Source organism: Maniola hyperantus, chromosome 7, assembly GCF_902806685.2.
Source record: "Maniola hyperantus chromosome 7, iAphHyp1.2, whole genome shotgun sequence".
In the NCBI taxonomy this organism is placed as follows: domain Eukaryota; kingdom Metazoa; phylum Arthropoda; class Insecta; order Lepidoptera; family Nymphalidae; genus Maniola; species Maniola hyperantus.
In genome coordinates, this window is record NC_048542.1 from 2,374,145 (window position 1) to 2,392,800 (window position 18,656).

General features: G+C 39.5%; 1 protein-coding gene across 11 annotated transcripts in view; it reads left to right on the forward strand.

The window, feature by feature from the left end:
• Window positions 1-18,656, forward strand: part of LOC117983826 (KH domain-containing, RNA-binding, signal transduction-associated protein 2-like) — a 224,938-nt gene that overhangs the window by 183,229 nt on the left and 23,053 nt on the right. For all 11 annotated transcript variants that reach the window (XR_011236947.1, XR_011236948.1, XM_069499793.1 and 8 more), the window contains 2 exons: window positions 9,049-9,165; window positions 9,909-10,055. Coding sequence is in view for 9 of the 11 variants with exons in the window: in XM_069499793.1 (XP_069355894.1) it covers window positions 9,049-9,165; window positions 9,909-10,055 (264 nt within the window). In the remaining 2 variants the exon portion in view is untranslated. The remainder of the gene's footprint in view (window positions 1-9,048; window positions 9,166-9,908; window positions 10,056-18,656) is intronic.

An 18,656-nucleotide genomic window follows, 5' to 3' on the forward strand; every position in this document is an offset into this window, starting at 1 on the left:
TTCAATCAATAACCAATAGACATCCAAAACTGGATATAGATCTCTTGTAGAGCTTTCCACACTCCCCGGCGTGCTGCTCTACTGGGAGGTCTCAAACTCAAACTCAAATTATTTATTCAGAATTGGTAAAATTTTACGCTTCCTGATTGTCATAAATTTTTATTTGTAAGATGATATGATATAGATAATTAATACGCACTTAAAACTAAAGCTACGAGGGTTCCAAACGCGCACAGGACTGAGAAGAGCCCACAACAAACTCAGCAAACAGGTCTTCCTATCTCCTTTACTGCGCCGTACCTATTCGTTAGGCCGCGGAAACACCTGTAAGTTTTACTAACGTAGCTTACATGATTAACTTACGACAAAATTTACTAATGTAAACACTCTTATGTACAAATTTTACCTTAGTAAAGTTGCCAATTAATTCCGTAATCATACTTACACCTACCTACAATGAAAGAAAAAATAAAAATCAACAAAACATCAAAAACATTACACTGCTCAGCTTTTCCATGGCTTTTCCTTTGATATCGTGTTTATAGTAAAAAAATACAAAATGGGACAATGTTACCTGCCAAAAAGAAATGAAATCCCACCAAAAACATTTCATATAAATTTGGTTGCCAACACTCACAAGTTCATAATGCCTTCATTGTTAAAAAGTTATGAGATCTCTAGTAGAGCCAAGCCCCTAGCTGAGCTTCGATTTGTGCTGCCCATGGGACTTGTCCCAAGTCAAAGTATATAGCTCTTAAGTGCTCTTGACTGTATCACATTTATAACAATAAATAACAAATAACTGTACTTATTTACTGATTCTACTTACTGATTCTACAAACCCTACATCTTGGTAAAAAAAGTATGGCTTATAGAAACTCCTACGTTTGTATGAAGAAAGCACCGACCTGTGCCCTCTTAAGCATTTGGGACCTTTTTACAAGTTTCAATTACCAAATCGACCGCTAATAATTAACCTTTCGCGTTTAATTGAGCAGTTAATTGCGGAATATCAATTAATATGAGCTGTTGAATGCTTTGATCAGAGTTTCAGCCCATTTGCTTCGTTTGGCTGGTATTGTCTTGGGATTACTTAACCGTTAAGTTAATTACCTACCGTTAATAAAAGGTGGTTAAATTCAGTAGATTTGTTCTGTATTAAACTCTTTTATAAATTCTTCCTAATAGGATTTCATTCATTTATAGAGTTCAATTCTGCACGCTAGCGAGCAAAATTACCACTTTCCACTCAGATTTCAAAGGGCAAAGGGATTCTTTCCGAGCGAGTAAGATGAAAAATTACTTACTGTTCTAAACTATATTTGTTAAGGTTGAAATTTCAAGAAGAGGCTTTTAACAATTTTCAACAATAGCAGGAAAACCAGAAATCGAAAGATTGGCCCGTAGCCTACATTGCGCGCACTCAAAACTACATTTTTAAAAGAGTGAACTCACGCTCGCAGTAAACGGGCTGATGCATAAAAAATTAATGTTTGAATACTAACCCTACTGGTCGGCAGGCCCATCTTTCCCACTGGGCACTTGCCCAGGGCCCACGATAGATAGGGGCCCACTAGTCCCTGCCAGATAACCAAACTATATCCGACCGACCGATATTTTATTACCGAAAAACATATTTATTTCGATAAAATCAAAGGTCAAAAAGGCCCACTCAAACAGAGGACCATAGAGATAATTAACTATAGTCAAGACTGACTTATATTCGATCCTTCTTGTTTACCCCCGACCCACTACTCAGCTGTCATGGTCATAGGGGCCCAATTATTCTAATGTGCCCAGGGCCTCCAATAGGTTAAAGATGGCCCTGCTGGTCGGTTTTGTTATTCAGTACGAATTGCCGAATCGAATGTGCCGAACTGATAATGTGTATAACAAGCTCTAAGCTCTGATAAACAAAATTCGTATCGAGCTCGAGACCGTCAGTTCGATCACCAGAACAGAGCCGCAAGGGACAAAGAGAAATGATTTCCTCCGCCCGGACCCCGGTGTACCCAACCTCAACCCTGGGTTCAAGGCTAACTAGATACACGACAAACCCCGAAATTGAATTGGAGAGAAATGATTTATTGAGTGATAGGACTCGACTGTCTCGGCTATTTTGTTGTTTCAACTATTCAGACGGGTATTTGGTTAAATCCGTCATTTGAATATTTGTTTTTGTTGGCAGTAAAGAAGTTTGTCTGCCACAGGCTGTCTGTTATATTAAAATATGATAGATTCCCCAGGAAACAACACGTTTTTAAATCTTTTATAAGATATTAAAATTGATGATTCCTTAACCATCAATTTTAATAATATTTATTATGGGACTTGCCGGTCTTCTCTTAAAATAAGAAGAGTTTGAGGCGTTGTCTTGAGTCCACCACGTTGGCCAAATCCGGATCCGGATCGCGGCATTTAATGATCAAGTTATCCTTTACACGGCATCGCCCGAGACGCTTTCAAAGTCGCTACCGTTTTTGCTGGTTGAAACCTCCAGACTGGACCTGTGGCAATCCGCAATTTCATCATCACAATTGCTAAACATTCACTTCTTGACATCACCATTATCTCATCCCGTCGCAAGCTGACTTATGAGCATGAGTCTTCTCACAGAATGAGAAGAATTTAGGCTTAAGTCCGTCATGCTAGTAATGCGGATTGGTAGACTTCAGACACCTTTGAAAACATTATGTAGTACTCTCTGGTAATATGACGTTCCCGTGATTTTAGTTGTTAGCGCACAAAACTCAGAAAGAGTGCTTGACATAGATCTCTTGCACTCTTCAATGCACCCTCAAATACCGCTTTTCCACAACTTGCTTGATATCTGTCCATCTATCTCACCAATGCAATAACTTCCTAAAACATATAAGTAAGCCGACCATCCAGAAACCGAATCTAAGGCCAACTTTTAGGAACACAGCCATACTGCTTTACAGAGGCCATCGCCTGATTTTCTCAAAGTGACAGGTGCGTTAAACTCCTGCAGTGACCCTTTTTGTATGAAAACCCTTGGAATATTCCACGGCCAATTACACTAATGGGGCAACTGGGGAGCGGACAGCCGCCTGAGATCTGATCCCGGGATTCAGTGGACGAGTTATTAATTGATGTTCTACAAGCGATTGCGTGACTGAGTACCCAAGGGGATGGTTCGAAAATAGGGCTTATTGTGTCTCTGTCAAAGTTAATAACAATTTTGAGACAGTTCGTTGGCGAGCTAAGACATTTGGCGAGCTCTCTAGGGTGAACAAAGTTATTGGACTCTTGAAAAAATTCTGAATATCCCTACTAATATTATAATGATAAATTGTGTTTTTTAATCAGGCCACAACATCATCATCATCATCAACCAATAGAGGTCCACTGCTGGACATAGGTCTTTTGTAGGGACTTCCACACGCCACGTTCTTGCGCTCGCTTGAGTCGTCTGATGTCGTCCGTCCACCTAGTGGGAGGTCTTCCAACACTGCGTCTTCCGGTGCGAGGTTGCCATTCCAGCACCTTGGGACCCCAACGTACATCGGTTTTACGAACTATGTGCCCTGCCCATTGCCACTTCAGCTTCGCAACCCGTTGAGCTACGTCGGTTACTCTAGTTCTCCTACGGATCTCCTCATTTCTGATTCGTTCACATAGAGAAACTCCAAGCGTAGCTCTCTCCATATCGCCCGCTGAGTGACTCTGAGCTTTCTTATGAGGCCCATAGTTAGCTACCATGTCTTGGATCCATATGTCATCACTGGCAACACAGGTCACAACGGTTTTGATGTAATTTTTGCATGAATGTAAAAAGTACTTAAGTTACTTTTTATCCTGGAAAATCAAGAACTTCCACGAGATATCAAAAAAATTAAGTCTTATGAATGTTTATAAATACTTCCTTTTTACTTTAACTAAAATGTAAATGCATCCAATCCAGTATTTATTAGACCAAAAAACCAATGTTAACCCAAGCTTTCCCCTCGAGACCGATTTTATAGCCCAAGTAAGCACTTATCCCAAATTTTATAGTCGTACAAGCTATAAAGGCTCTAGTAATATTTTAAGCTCACTTGTAGACGTTAATTTCCACACGAAAGCTACAAAATCAGGCCACGTACGAGTACATACATCAACTAGCACGTCTGAGAGCATTCTCGGTGTCATCCGTTACAGAAAAATCTGAAATTGCCGGATCTCAGATTTTTTATTCAGTAGGGAAGTGCTTAGGTTTAGTTGCTAACAGGCGGTTAGTTACAGTTAATTTGACCGCCAAGTTTTACACAATAGAATAATTTTTAAATTATAAACAACTATAAATGATACCCGCGACTTCCCCCGCGTGGGATCTGGTTTTTACTCTTTGATTTTTCGGTATAAAAAGTAGCCATGTGTGAAGTTACTGGTTTTTGCGTGAAAAAATAACAAACATACACACACACACACACATACAAATACAAACTTTTACATTTATAATATTATTAGTGTGAAGTGTGATATTTTGGTAATTTGGTATCACTGCAATATGCCTGATTATCTAGGGTGAATTATTTTTTACTGGAAGTACCTACTTAGGTATATAATATGTAGTAACATCTCAACATGTAAAAAATACCAACCGCACGGGCTTACAAGCCAAAATCATACGCTGTCGGTCCGTGCTCCAAGGTTCTTGGCACAGGTTCTGAACATCCATCGACAGCCCCATGTCCACGTTTTCCCCCATTATCCGTTTCCCGATCATGTGTTCTGACCCGTTTGGCTGATTGTTTGGCACAGGGAAACTATATATATATCCTGCCTCCCCTTCAAAGGCTTCCTTGCTCTTTGGACCACAAGGGACAAAGGGAAACGGACAGCTCCGTCCGGGATACTGAATTAGATTCCGTAGTTCATGGCAGACGTATGTTCGGAAAATTGCGATAACGAATTGGAGTGATGTATTTAATTCCCTCTGGCGTTTGACTGCGATCTTACCTGATTGTAAAGAGCTCCCGAGATGGTCAAGCGGCTTGACGTCAAGCACGTAGATTTTGCTTGAGTCAAGCGTTTTGACCATCTTGCTTGATGCTTGAGTCAAGCATTAACATGCTTCACGTCTATAAGGCAGTGGTCCGACCGCGCCGGCGAGAAAACGTCTAACTATCGGCGATTTTCTCTCTCAAGAAACGCACAATAAATGTATAATCCGTGTAAACGAAAGAGATGCATATATCAAAAGTTACTCTCTGACTGTTCACACTGCCGGCGACGAGTCACTGTACTAGTTTTGTCGCTGAGCGACGAGCTTTCAATAATAAATTCGCTCAGCGATGCTCGCTCGCTTGAACACGTGTAAAGCGCACGCAGGTTTGCACAGGGACTGAGCGACCGCGGGCGAATGACGCGAGTAATCGCTCGTCGCACTTGCACACTCGCGTATAGCCCGGCGACAAAACTATCGAAACTACACACTCGCTTACCGCTGATCGCCATAATCATATAATCATAATCATAATTTATTATTGCAAATACACGTTTTATAGGTGGCACAGCAGTCAGGTCACTCTGTATTTACCATTATAATCGTGTGCCTTACCTCAAGCCGCTTGACGGGTGCAGCGAGCACGCATCTTGACGTCAAGCCCGTAGATTTGTTTTGCTTGATCTAGACCAAGTGTTAGGACAATCAGAATATCATCTTCTTCTGTATAAATAAATATGAACCGCCGAAATGTATGTACCTAGTACCTACACGCATATAACTTCTGAACGACTGCACCAAATGGAATTGGTCTGCACTGTCAGGCAACCCGCACCCCCTAGTACACGAGCCGCCTCAGTGAAAATTATAGAATACCTATACTTCCTTGGTATGATATATAGAATGGTACTTCCTATTTGTTATTCTCGTAATAAATTCACGTCTGTGTACATATTCAATAACTTAGCGTAGCCTCCGGCCTTTCAGTGAATCTTTGCAATTTGTTCCATCTCGCGTATCTTCCTTTGTTTATTACATCTTATATTGAAAATTTGATAATAAATTATGTAAAACATTTCTTTCTTTCTTATTATAAATGCGAATCCGGAGTCAGATATAAACTACCTACTTTTTAACCCGGAAAATCAAAGAAGTCATATTTATAAAAAATCTTTAAAAAATCATACGTTTATGAAAATATTTTTTTTTATACAATTAATGAAAAGTGAACATTTTACACCACACTCTTTTTTTTTTTTTTTTTTTTTTATTTATTTATTTCACAACTTAAAACTATCCTTACAGGCTAACCTAATGCGATAGCTAAGTAAACTTAAATTATTTATATCTACTTATTACCTATTACATACTTTTTACTATTTACAACTAACTGACTAAAACTTACATAACCCTACTTTATTTAAAAACTTAACAAAAATGTTGTGGCCCTTATGAACTCGCCCAGTGAGCAGCTGAACAGGTCGATGTGTTCAGCTACCGAGTTGAGCGTGCAAGTCGCGCGCGTGAGCGGCGCCCGCTGCCGCAGGCAAGTGCGAGCGCGCGGTTGCGCCAGCAGTGGAGGCCTGCGTCTGCGTGACCCACTGTCGTTCGGCACACAAAAGCGTAACTCCTGCAGAACAGCAGGGTTATGCACCTTCCCTCTTAGCACCTTAAATATGTATGCAGCCAGGGATACCTCTCTTCTTAATTCCAGTCTACTGTATCCCACCATGCCCATGACAAACAGAGTGGGATACAGCAACGGGTATCCCGGATACACTCCGTACAACTTTAGGTACATAAACCTTAAAAATTTATTTTGAATGCGTTCCAGCATCACTTTGTACTTAGCTTCACCCGGTGACCATATGGATGCGTTGCATTCCAGATGGCTTTTCACCAGGGCTTCATACAAAGCACGCAACGCCTTGATGTTAGTGAACGCATTCGCTTGTCTTAGGACAAAACCCAAATTCCGATACGCTCTCTTACATGTATCGGTTACATGTTTCCGGAAATTTAGACTCTTAGACCAAAGCACTAGTTAAAAATTAAAAACTGAGGACTGGTGTTTGCAAATTGCAGCCCAAATAGACCGTAGTCTGTGCTAGGGCTGACAAAGATCATCGACCTTACACGGTTGATAGATTTTTAGACTTGTAAAAATCAATTAGTTAGGCACTTATTAGTTAACCTTTCATACAAAACATTCATACAACCCATAATTTTTTTTAAATTATTATTTAGTGTACTTTCTTCCTTAAATAAAAGTTAGTTTATTAAAAATCAAAATAATTAAAAAAAACAGTTAATATGTAATTGTTAATATTTGTTATCTAGTGTGTTATATTATACAGAAATAAATTTAATTATATTATAGTTAGTAAATAAAGGACATTTTACTCCACGTTAAAAATATTTTAGCGTTTAAACTATCGTGAGTGATTTCCATATTGTACATATCTTACACCCGACTATACTCACGTGTTTAGTCGACGTTAGCCAGACTAGTTTCGAACCCATCCGGGGTCCTTTTTCAAGGAGTCAGTTCGCGCACGCGTCGCGGTTGAGACTGCGCGCCGCGCGCGCCCTGCCCACACCGCTCGTTGTGACGTCTACTAACGCCCGGGCTAACGTCGACTAAACACGAGTAGATTCGGGTGTAAGATATGTTAAAAATGATATGGAAAACTACCAATAACCAACGACGTATGACAACTACAGCAAATGTTAGAAAAATTATTGTTCGAGATAGGTAACTATTATCATGTCCCCTGCGGACAGCGGCATGTTGGGGCAGGCGCCCAGAAATAAAAAATAAAAACTCCAACTGCTCTTTTAAATTACCTATATTTTAAGCAACACCTTTTTTTTCTCTCTTTATTTTGAAGCTTAGTCACAGTGACTATGTCGCTTCGTAACGTAAACAATAAACAAAATCACCAAAATCTTACCCTCTAATCTTAAAATAATTTTTAACTAGCTTATATAATAACTTGGCCTCATCACTCGTAGGGAAAGAAAGAAAGGTAACACAATTAAAAATATTTAAATTAGAATCCAAAATATTACACAAACTTAACCTGAATGATTCATTCCGATCACACTCCAGCAACACTAAGCAACACTTGGAAGATTAAAACGAATGTATTATAGAAATAGAAGAAGAGCAGTTAAAGTCAGCCTATTTTGCCTTAAAACAACGAACTAATCTAAACACATTAAGTACCAATCGTTTTCGTCGGACAGTCGGATAGAATATAAATTGTTATAAAGGACCCTCTTACAACACGTTAAAAATATTATTGAAAACTCCTAACGACGTAATACAGGTCAAATGTTAGAAAAAATGTTCGAGATAGGTAATTATTATCGTGTCCCCTGCGGGCTGCGTCATGTTGGGGCAGCGCCCGGAAATGAGTTTCGCCCAACAATCCACAATTTCAGAATTGGGGACATATTGAGGGTCTGATTGATTTTATGAGATCAGTGGAATCAAATTGGACGGATTGTGTTATAGGCGACGATGGAATATCTTATCTATCTTCCGACTTTTTGGAACCAATTTTGTCATTTGTACCCTGAATTGTTGTCAACTTTATTTTCTGTACCATACTTAACATTATAAATGCGAAAGTATGTCTGTCTTTCTGTCTGCTGCTTTGATTATTATTTAAGGTCTGCTGTATATTAGCCTGTTTTGTATAACTATTACAAAAATGCATGCCGGTTTGCCAGTAATTGGGTGTGCACTAATTTTTTACTCTCTGTGCATTGTAATTTTTGTTTTATATGTATATTATCCCTTGGCAAACCAATAAAATAAAATTAAAAGTAACTTAAATAAATTTAACTGCCTGACAAAGCAAATAAGACTGAGTTTAAGTTGTTATCAAAAAGACTTAGCTCCACTCCACTCCGTGGGTAGGTATGCGTCGGCCCATATAGGTAGTCTAATTAGTATAATCTCGAGAACGTTCAGCTGTTCGATTTCGCTAATTCTTTTTTTATAATATTCCTTGAAGTACGAGGATGGTTCTTACGGAGAGAAAAATTAAAAAAAAAATTAAAAAAGAATAAATTGATAATTTTTGTTACAGTTTAATTTCGTGGGAAAGCTATTGGGGCCGAAAGGCAACTCTTTGAAGAGGCTGCAGGAAGACACCATGTGCAAGATGGCAGTTTTAGGACGGGGTTCTATGAAAGACCGCCAAAAGGTATCTACTTGAGCCACAATCTGATTACTTTTTTCTGTAGTGAGCATGCGTCTCTTCTCAGAATGTGAAGAGTTTGGCCATAGTCTATCACGCTGGCCAAATACGGATTGGCAAACCTTTGAGAACATTGTGGAGAACTCTCAGGCATGCAGGTTTCCTCACGATGTTTTCCTTCACCATTGAAGCATGTGATAGATATTTAATTTCTTAAAACGCTCATAGCTTCGCTTTGCAGAGTTAGAGTTGCGTGCTCGGAATCGAACTCCCGGCCCCTCTAATACAAGGTTGATATTTTGACCACTAGGCCTTCTACCACAACCTTTCACATTTGGGTATTTGACTCCAATTTTTTTATTACTGTATTATAAACTAGGATAAAAATAATGACGTAAACTGAAAAAACTAAGTAATCGATCAAATAACAAAAAAGTTATAAGCATTTAAATACTTCTGATTAGAGAGATATACCTATAGCGATATAGCATTTTGACGTCACACCTTACTAATGCCATAGTAGCTTCGTGCGGTTTCATACAAATTTTCGTTTTGCGAGAAAGGGATAGAAGACCCTCCCACTCCAAAATTAAAATGCCTGTAACTTTGTAAATGTTTGTTGGATATTTTTTTCAGCGTACGTCATTTTTTTATCCTAGTTTATAATAAAGTAATGATATTTATCAAGTTCAAAAGTAGGAAAATACCCATTTGCTATGAGTATTAATCAAAATTGCTTCTTGTATCAGGAGGAAGAGCTCCGTGTATCCGGTGACCCGAAGTTCGCCCACCTGTCGGACGAGCTTCACGTCGAGATCAGCGCCTTCGCCACTCCGGCCGAAGCTCACGCGCGTATTGCCTACGCGCTCGCTGAGCTGAGGAGGTTTTTAGTACCAGTACGTACTTATTTTATTTCGAAATTCACTCATATTGACGATGTGAAATCAGTGAGTGCCCTTTGCTACACCGGCCTAAGTGAACGCCGAGCAAACGAGTTTTTAGTAGGTACCTACTTACATATAGACGTACAAAATGACTCCTTACGCGCCATTTTAACTCTATGGGTCAACTGTCAATTCAAAAGTACGGTTCACCTTTAAAATAAGGACTAAAATCATACTTTTGACATGAAATTTGACACTAAAAGTTAAAATGGCGTGTGAGCAGTTAAATTTTACGCGTTAAACCTACTTACTAATGTATCCTGTGTTTTTTAATTATTATTATTCATATACAAGTTAGCCCTTGACTGCAATCTCACCTGGTGGTAAGTGATGATGCAGTCTAAGATAGAAGCGATTTTTTCTTAAACCCACACCCCTTTGGTTTCTACACGGCATCGTACCGGAACGGTAAATCGCTTGACGGCACGGTTTTACCGGTAGGGTGGTAACTAGCCATGGCCGAAGCCTCCCACCAGACTAGATCAGAAATTCCATAGTTCCATTCTACTTAGATAAAGTCGCGGGCATATCATCTAGCAGTACAATAATGGTGAGTTGTGCAAAATGTCAATTTCCACTGGCGACAGAAATTTTACTGTAAAATGTCCAAAATAAGGCAGTCCTAAAAGCCTGTACCTATTCCGTGTTAATTGTCTAACACATCAGGGTGGACACTTCTTTTTAACCGACTTCAAAAAAGGAGGATGTTCTCAATTCGTCGGAATCTTTTTTTTTTTTAACGATTGCAGCCATTTGTGAGGCAATCGAATTTGCAAAGCAAATAGATTGCGCAACGAGAAATTTAGGACAAGTTAGGACTCGCTTTTGGAAATGTGCAAATTCGGCTAAGCTAAAAAAGTAGGTTACCTTTAGTTCGATAGATAACAAGAGAGTATTTCAATCGCATTGATAAGTTAACAAAGGAAAAATATTCCAAAATATTTTTCACATTTTTCCACAACAACTTTTCTAGTAAGGGGTTTTATGAAAGACCGCCAAAAGATGCTTACTGAAGCCACAATCTGATTAGTACATTTTTCTCACTAGTAAGCACGGGTCTCTTCTCAGAATGAGAAGGTGAAGGTTTTGATATATTGCCATAGACTACTACGCTGGCCAAGTGTGGATTGGTAATAATTTGAAAACATTATGGAGAACTCTCAAGTATGCAGGTTTCGTTGTATAGAAGAAGCCGTTACTTTGCGGAAGTCCATGATATACAATGAACCAAAAGCTTAATTTGCTGTAATCCGCTGAAATAGGTCGAATCTGTATGGTGCAACATGCAGCATGCGAAATGCACCGCCGCCCTCCCACTGCTAAACATGCAGGAAGAAGCAGCCACCAGGAAAGCAATACGCACCACCACCACGCAGCACCACACAAATCCCAATTTGCAATTGTGCATTGTAAGGTCTACATCTCCTGAGGATGCTCCGGTGTCGGGGCGAAACGTGCGTCGAGTGTGTTTGGGATTTGTGGTGATGCGTGGTGGTGGTGCGTATTGCTTGTCTGCATGCAGCATGCATTTCGCATGCGGCATGTTGCACCATACAGATTCGACCTGATTCAGCGGATTACAGCAAATTAAGCTTTTGGTTCATTGTATATGCAGGTTTCATCACGATGTTTTCCTTCACCGTTAAATCAAGTGACATTAAACTACTTAAAACGCACATAACTCCCAAAAGTTAGAGGCGCGTGTCCGGGATCGAACCCCGATCTCCGACTAGAAGGCGGACGTTCTAACCACAAGGCTATCACAGCTTTTTCACAGCATCCGATAATAATGTTGCAATACTGAAAAACCGCTTGGGTTTACGAATAGATTATAGAACAGCCATTTTGGAATTTTACCACCTAGCCAGGTGCGAATTGATTTTACGAGCGTATAATAGACGACAACGGGGGAACAATTTTAAAGTTTATCCGTTGTGTGTAGAACAATATGAAGGATTTATTATACCTGACTTCAATGTAGCGTTCAATTTTCTTTAAGCCAAAATCTATAGCACTAACATAGACCTGTTTATTCAACCAGTGAAGAGAGTTTAATAAAATATCTGTTTTATACAGTTACATGTAATAAAAATAACCTCAACTCATAAGAACTGACGTTATTCCATCGTCTTAAGGAACTTCAACTATAGTTGTAAAGTATTAACTTTAACTAAACTAAAATTAACTGAAAACATAGTAATAAATTCCAATATTTTCTGTTTCGAGTCAATAGCCTCGCTTTTCTTGCCGCCAATTTTCTTTTCTTTTTAATTCAACTCTAGGCAAAGGCAATGTCGCTCACATCCCGACTTAATATTATAAAGGCGAAAGTTTGTATGTGTGTGTGTGTGTGTGTATGTTTGTTACTCCTTCACGCAAAAACTACTGGACGGATTCGGCTGAAATTTGGAATAGAGATAGACTATACCCTGGATTAGCACATAGGCTACTTTTTATCCTTCCTGTATTCCTTCATCATGAGGGAATCCTCATGCCTAAGAGTTCTTCATAATGTTTCCTGCGGTGTGTGAAGTCTGCTAATCTGCACTTGGTCAGCGCTGTAGACTATGGCCTAAACTCTTCCCATTTTGAAAGAAAACCTGTGCTCTAAACTGCTCCGCTGATGGGTTGTTGATGATGATGATGATTTGCTAAGTTCCTTTGGCAAACTATTTTGTATTCTGCATGGTTGCTGCAAAACGTATCGAATTGGTAATATTACATGACAATACCATCCAAGCATGTAACTAGCGAATAAATTTACGCAAAGTGCCATAAAAACATATTATTTATTTCCATAACGTTTGCAAACAATCACAAAAATATTTGATAGCAATATAAAGTGCCATTTCGATATTACGGCAACGCATAAAGTTATACGTGGCATAAAATTTGTACTCGTAAATATAAGCTCGAGTAAAATAAAAAGGCTTTCGCACCTTGAGTGAATTTGCTTCGTGAGGCGATGGGGTAATTGAAGGTTTTCGAATTTCGAACCCCGACACTATACAAGCGAACTGATTAAAGGTATGATTCCGAACTACGCTGCACGCAGCAGTGATGGCACAACATTGCTGTCGCGGCACTAATACTGGTCCCCATACAATCTCTATGAGCTTATATGAGATTACATTCCGAGCCAGGCAGCAATGTTCTGCTACATTGCTGCGCGGCATTGCTGCCTAGCTGCACACTAATTGTCATTAAATAAAAAATGGTTAAACAACAATTTACTTAATTTTTAAAAGTCGAGTAATTTTTTTGATTTGAAATTCAATTAGGTAAGTACTGTAGGTAGGTAGGTACTAGTAAAATATACCCATTAAACTAGATGATTATTCCTGCGACATCGTCCGCGTGGACTACTCGCTTTAGCAGTAAGGCCGCCTTTGCATGCTACAGCTATTAGATTAAGATCCTTGGATGTTTTTAATATGTTTACTTGTGTTGTGTGCAATAAAGTATAAATAAATAAATCGAAATATATTTTGAACCCCTATTTTCCCCCTTAGGAGATGTATTTTCAAAAATCCTTTCTTAGCGGATTTCTACGTCATAATAGCTATCTGCATGTCAAACTTCAGCCCGATCCGTCCAGTAGTTTGAGCTGTGCGTTGATAGATCAGTCAGTCACCTTTTCTTTTTATATATTTAGATATATATTTATTATTATGGAAGCCTATATAAATTTCGAATATTCGAAATATCCGAGCTCTATGGTACCTACTCAAAGGACAAAGTTGGATCGGCGACGTGTAAATAGTCACTGATCCTTGGGTGCGTGTGCGAAATTAATTATAATAATTATACTGCAATAGTATGGAATTAGCGGCAATGGTATGTGCAACAAAAGACCTAGAAAAAACAACAAAATAATGCCTAAAACAGATATATACAAGGAAGAAATCACTGACCTGTTCTTATGAAATTCTCCAGGACTCCTTGAATCAGCCTTAGGGATGCGTGAGAGCGTTTCTAGATTTTCGTGCTGGTACCAATGCAAGGCCATAGGTGGCCTGCGCGCGAGCGGATGTTAGCGTGTCGTTTTTCAGACTGCGTTTTTACATATAGCGTTGACAGGTGCTCCTATGACGGGAGCGTGTGTGCGCGCGATTTGCCGCGATGCAACACCTATATAGCGTCATCTAGGGAGCTATGAATGAATTAACTAAAGAAAACGGTACAATGATTCTTTCTAGTAATAGGTGTATTAAACAATATTCTGCGTAATAATTTCCAGGTTTCTCATTGCACAACCATACTCCCCGCGTTGACGAAGTCCAATACTTCATAATTATTGCAATAATTTGCGCGAGCGATAATTAATCTAACAAAATAAGATAAAGTTTATTTATAAATCTAATAAAATAGCGGTAAAGAAATTATATTTAAGTACATCAAATTAATCAAGTTAAATACTAAAGTACCTATATCTACTTATTCTATTACTTTTTATAAATTACAATGCGTTTATTGCGTTGGAAGTGGGTAAAGTTTTACAACCGGACGTTTGAATTCGCCAGATTCGGTTTTAACTAAAGCAACACGAACCACATTATCAGCCCCAGGATAAACCTTCGTAATTATTCCTAGCGGCCATTGTAAAGGCGGTAAATCATCATGCCCAATTAAAACTACCGTACCTACTTTAACCGGACTATCAGGTGTACACCACTTTTGCCTAACTTGTAAAGTGTGTAAGTATTCTAAGCGCCATTTCTTCCAGTAAGACTGAACTAAGCTATCTAGTAGTCTTTTTCGCTGTACGAGGTTAGGGCGTTCGCTAGGTAAAGGCGCTGCTGGAAAATATTGTAGCGGAGTAGACATTAAGAAGTGGGCCGGCGTTAAAATTTCAGGATGCGGATCTGACGATATTAAACAAAGCGGGCGCGAGTTTAGCATGCATTCAATTTGCGTTAGCACTGTAATTAACTCCTCGTAGGTAAGAAGCTGATTACCGATGACTCGATATAAATGTGTTTTGACACATTTTATATTACTTTCCCACATAGATCCAAAGTGAGGGGACTGAGGGGGAATATTTTTCCATTCAATGCGATTAATTTGTAATTCAAGGTTTAACTTATTTTTATAATCGGAACTATTCAGAAGTGAATATACTTCGTTCAACTGCGATTTGGCTTTAAGGAAAGTTCCAGAATTGTCACTGTAAAAACAGGAAATCGGACCTTTGCGTGCTAAAAATCTTTTTACAGCCATGAGAAAACAGTCAGTAGTTAAATCTGACGAAAGCTCAATATGAACGGCTTTTGTCACAAGGCATACAAATAAGCATATATAAGCTTTTTGCGACTGATAACCGCGGCGGCGCGTTGGTGTTACACGAAGTGGACCTGCGTGGTCCACATCTGTGTGCATAAAGGCTTTCGCTTCTTGCAGACGATAAGAGGGAAGATCAGCCATTATTGGCGTAGGATGCACGGGTTTTACTCGGAAACACGTGTTACATTTGTGCACTCTAGACCTAATGATTGTCCTAGCGTCTAATATCCAAAATCGTTGTCGAATAAGGGACATTAAAAGACTAGGCCCGGTGTGACAATTGCGCGAATGATAATGATCAATGATCAAGTTAACCGCATGATCATGTTTCGGAAGACGTGCGGGGTGTTTCGATTCGTAAGGTAAATCCGATTTAGAAAGCCGACCTCCAATTCGTAAAATATCGTCATTATCTAAAAACACGGCTAGCCTTTGCAATTTCTTTGAAGGTAATTTTTTATTTTTTAATCGCGTGATTTCATCGCAGAAGTGAACCTTTTGAATGTCCTTTATTATTGCGTTTTCAACAGAATTAAATTTGTCAACTTCTCCGGTCGGCGGTAGAAGTCGTGCGAAGCGTAATACATAAGAAGCGGAGCGAATAAGTTTATTCCATGAGGAAAAGCGTTGCGATAAAACATATAATATCGGTTGTTCACATTGAACATCGGTTGTTATTAAAGCGGTTGATTTGAATTCCGGTAATTGATCGTCTTTGGTAGGCGAGAACTTATTTATTGGCCATTCCGATGGCGAGTCGCGAAGCCATTCTGGGCCGTTCCACCAAAGAGGGTGCGAGAGTAACTGCGATGGCAAAATACCACGTGATAAGCAGTCACTTGGATTTTCGATTCCCGCAACATGGTAGAAATGTTGTGGGTCTAAATTTTCTTGACATTGCGCGACGCGGTTGCTAACGAAAGTATTCCACCTATGAGGCGAAGATTTTATCCATGACAGAGCTACAGTGGAATCGGAAAACGCAAAAATTCCTTCAATAGGAATGCGGGAGGAATATGTATCTTTTACGACCTTAACCAATTTTGACATTAAAAGCGCGGCACATAATTCCAATCTAGCGAGGGTTGTTATTTTGGTAGACGAAACTTTCGATTTTGAGCACAATAAATTAACGCGTATATTACCGAAAGCATCAGTAACATGTAAATAAATCACACAGCCATAGCCATTTAAACTAGCATCACTACAGGCGACTATATTTACTATGCATCCTTCGGTGATACCAGTGTGACGCGGTATTTTTAAATTTGGAAGTACTGAAAAGTCGTGGACCAAGTCTAAGTACTTTTTAATTATATCTTCGGAAGGAGTTTCATCCCAGTCGATTTTTTGGAGCCAGAGATCTTTGATCAATAGTTTAGCGTACAAGATACCTGGCGCGACTAATCCTAAAACATCGAACAATCTAGCTACGAGGGATAAAATTGTGCGTTTGGTGCATTTGTGGTCGATTTTTGAAATAGTCATGCGAAAAACATCTTCACTGGGCTCCCAAGACAGCCCTAAGACCTTTGTGGTATTATTGCGGTCGGTAAAGTTCACCGAAGCGCGATGCGTGTCTGGAAGACTGTCCAAAAGCGTTGACGAGTTACTTGACCATTTGATCAACTCAAAGGAACCTAATTTGAACAACTCGATTAATTCTTGCGACAATGTTATAGCGATTTGATCGTTAGTAGCTGAATGCACAAGGTCATCCATATATAATTGAGATTCAGCAATTTTTGCGGCGTCCGTGAAGCGATCACCTTCGTCCTGGCACAGTTGTCGTACAGTACGCATGGCCAAATATGGACTGGACTTAAGTCCAAACGGTACGCGGTTAAACTGTAAGGTGCGTATTTTATCATTTGCGTCAAACCTAAAGAGGATTTTTAAATACCTACGATCGCGTGGCAAAATTTCAATTTGTAAATACATTTGCTTTATATCCGCAGTCATAGCGACTGGAAATAATCGAAAATTTAATAACAGTAAAAATAAATCTGCCTGTAAGTTAGGTCCAGTATGAAGTACGTCATTTAATGATAGGATTCTATCCGCGGTTTTAGCCGATGCATCGGTCACGATTCGAACGCGACTCGAGCTTTTTTCGGGGCGAATAACAGCGTGGTGCGGAATATAATAGCCCTCGTCTGTATTGCTACGATCCGAGACTTCAGTTAAGTAACCTTTTTTTATGTACTCCATAATGACCTCATTATAAGCAAGGCGCAAAGAATGATCCGTCTTTAACTTACGCTCTAACGCTAGCAAGCGGCGGTGAGCGACACAGCGCGAGTTACCTAGTTCGGCTGCATTTTGCGAAAAGGGTAAACCGACTGAGTATCGACCACTCTCATCGCGAGAGACGGAAGCGCGGTATAAATTCTCGCATTCTGTTTCTGCGGGGCTGAGATGCGGTTTTTCATTAATTTGTTCCAGTTCCCAAAATTTTTGAAGATTTGTTTCTAAATCCTCCAGTGCGAGCGCGGAGAACGAGGATTCATCCAAATGTTTGGGACTGCACGGCGTGTAATCTCCCATTAATACGTATCCTAAAGTTGTTGATAAGGCGGCCGGGACGTTACTACCCGATAATATTTTATCGCCTAGATAAATATGTGGAAACAATTGGGCACCTAAAATTACGTCAATCTCTCCAGGTGCGTTCCATGTCAAGTCTGCTAGGGGTAAATCTTTGACATGGCTTATATCACAATTTTCAATAAAGTGTGACGGTAAATTGTCTGTAAGACAATCTAAAACTAAAGCCTTAATATGATACTTATTAACAGGGTAAACGCGCGATTCTATGTTTAAATAAACATAACCATGTATTGGTTGCGATTTTAAACCTATACCTTTAATAGATGAATTAAAAACGGGAGTAATAGGCAAATTAAGCAATTTACAACATTTATAACTAACAATGTTGTTCTGTGACCCAGTATCTAATAAACAGCGAATAGTTAATTTCTTATTACTATTATAAGGCTGGGCGTAAACTTGCGCGGTGGACAATAAAACGCTCGAACGCGGGTTATTTGTAGTGAACGAGCTCGAAGCGTGCGTAGGTAACGAAGTACTTGTGGATTGAACACTAGTCAGAGAGGCGGGCGCGGGAGACACGTCCACAGTTACAGCGGGCGTCGTGTTTGTGTGCGTGCGGCCTAACAGCGAATTGTTATTGTTTGTATCCGTATTATTATTTCGGCATAAGCTGGAATGGTGTTTTTTCCTAGCTGGGAGACACCGGACACAAGACGA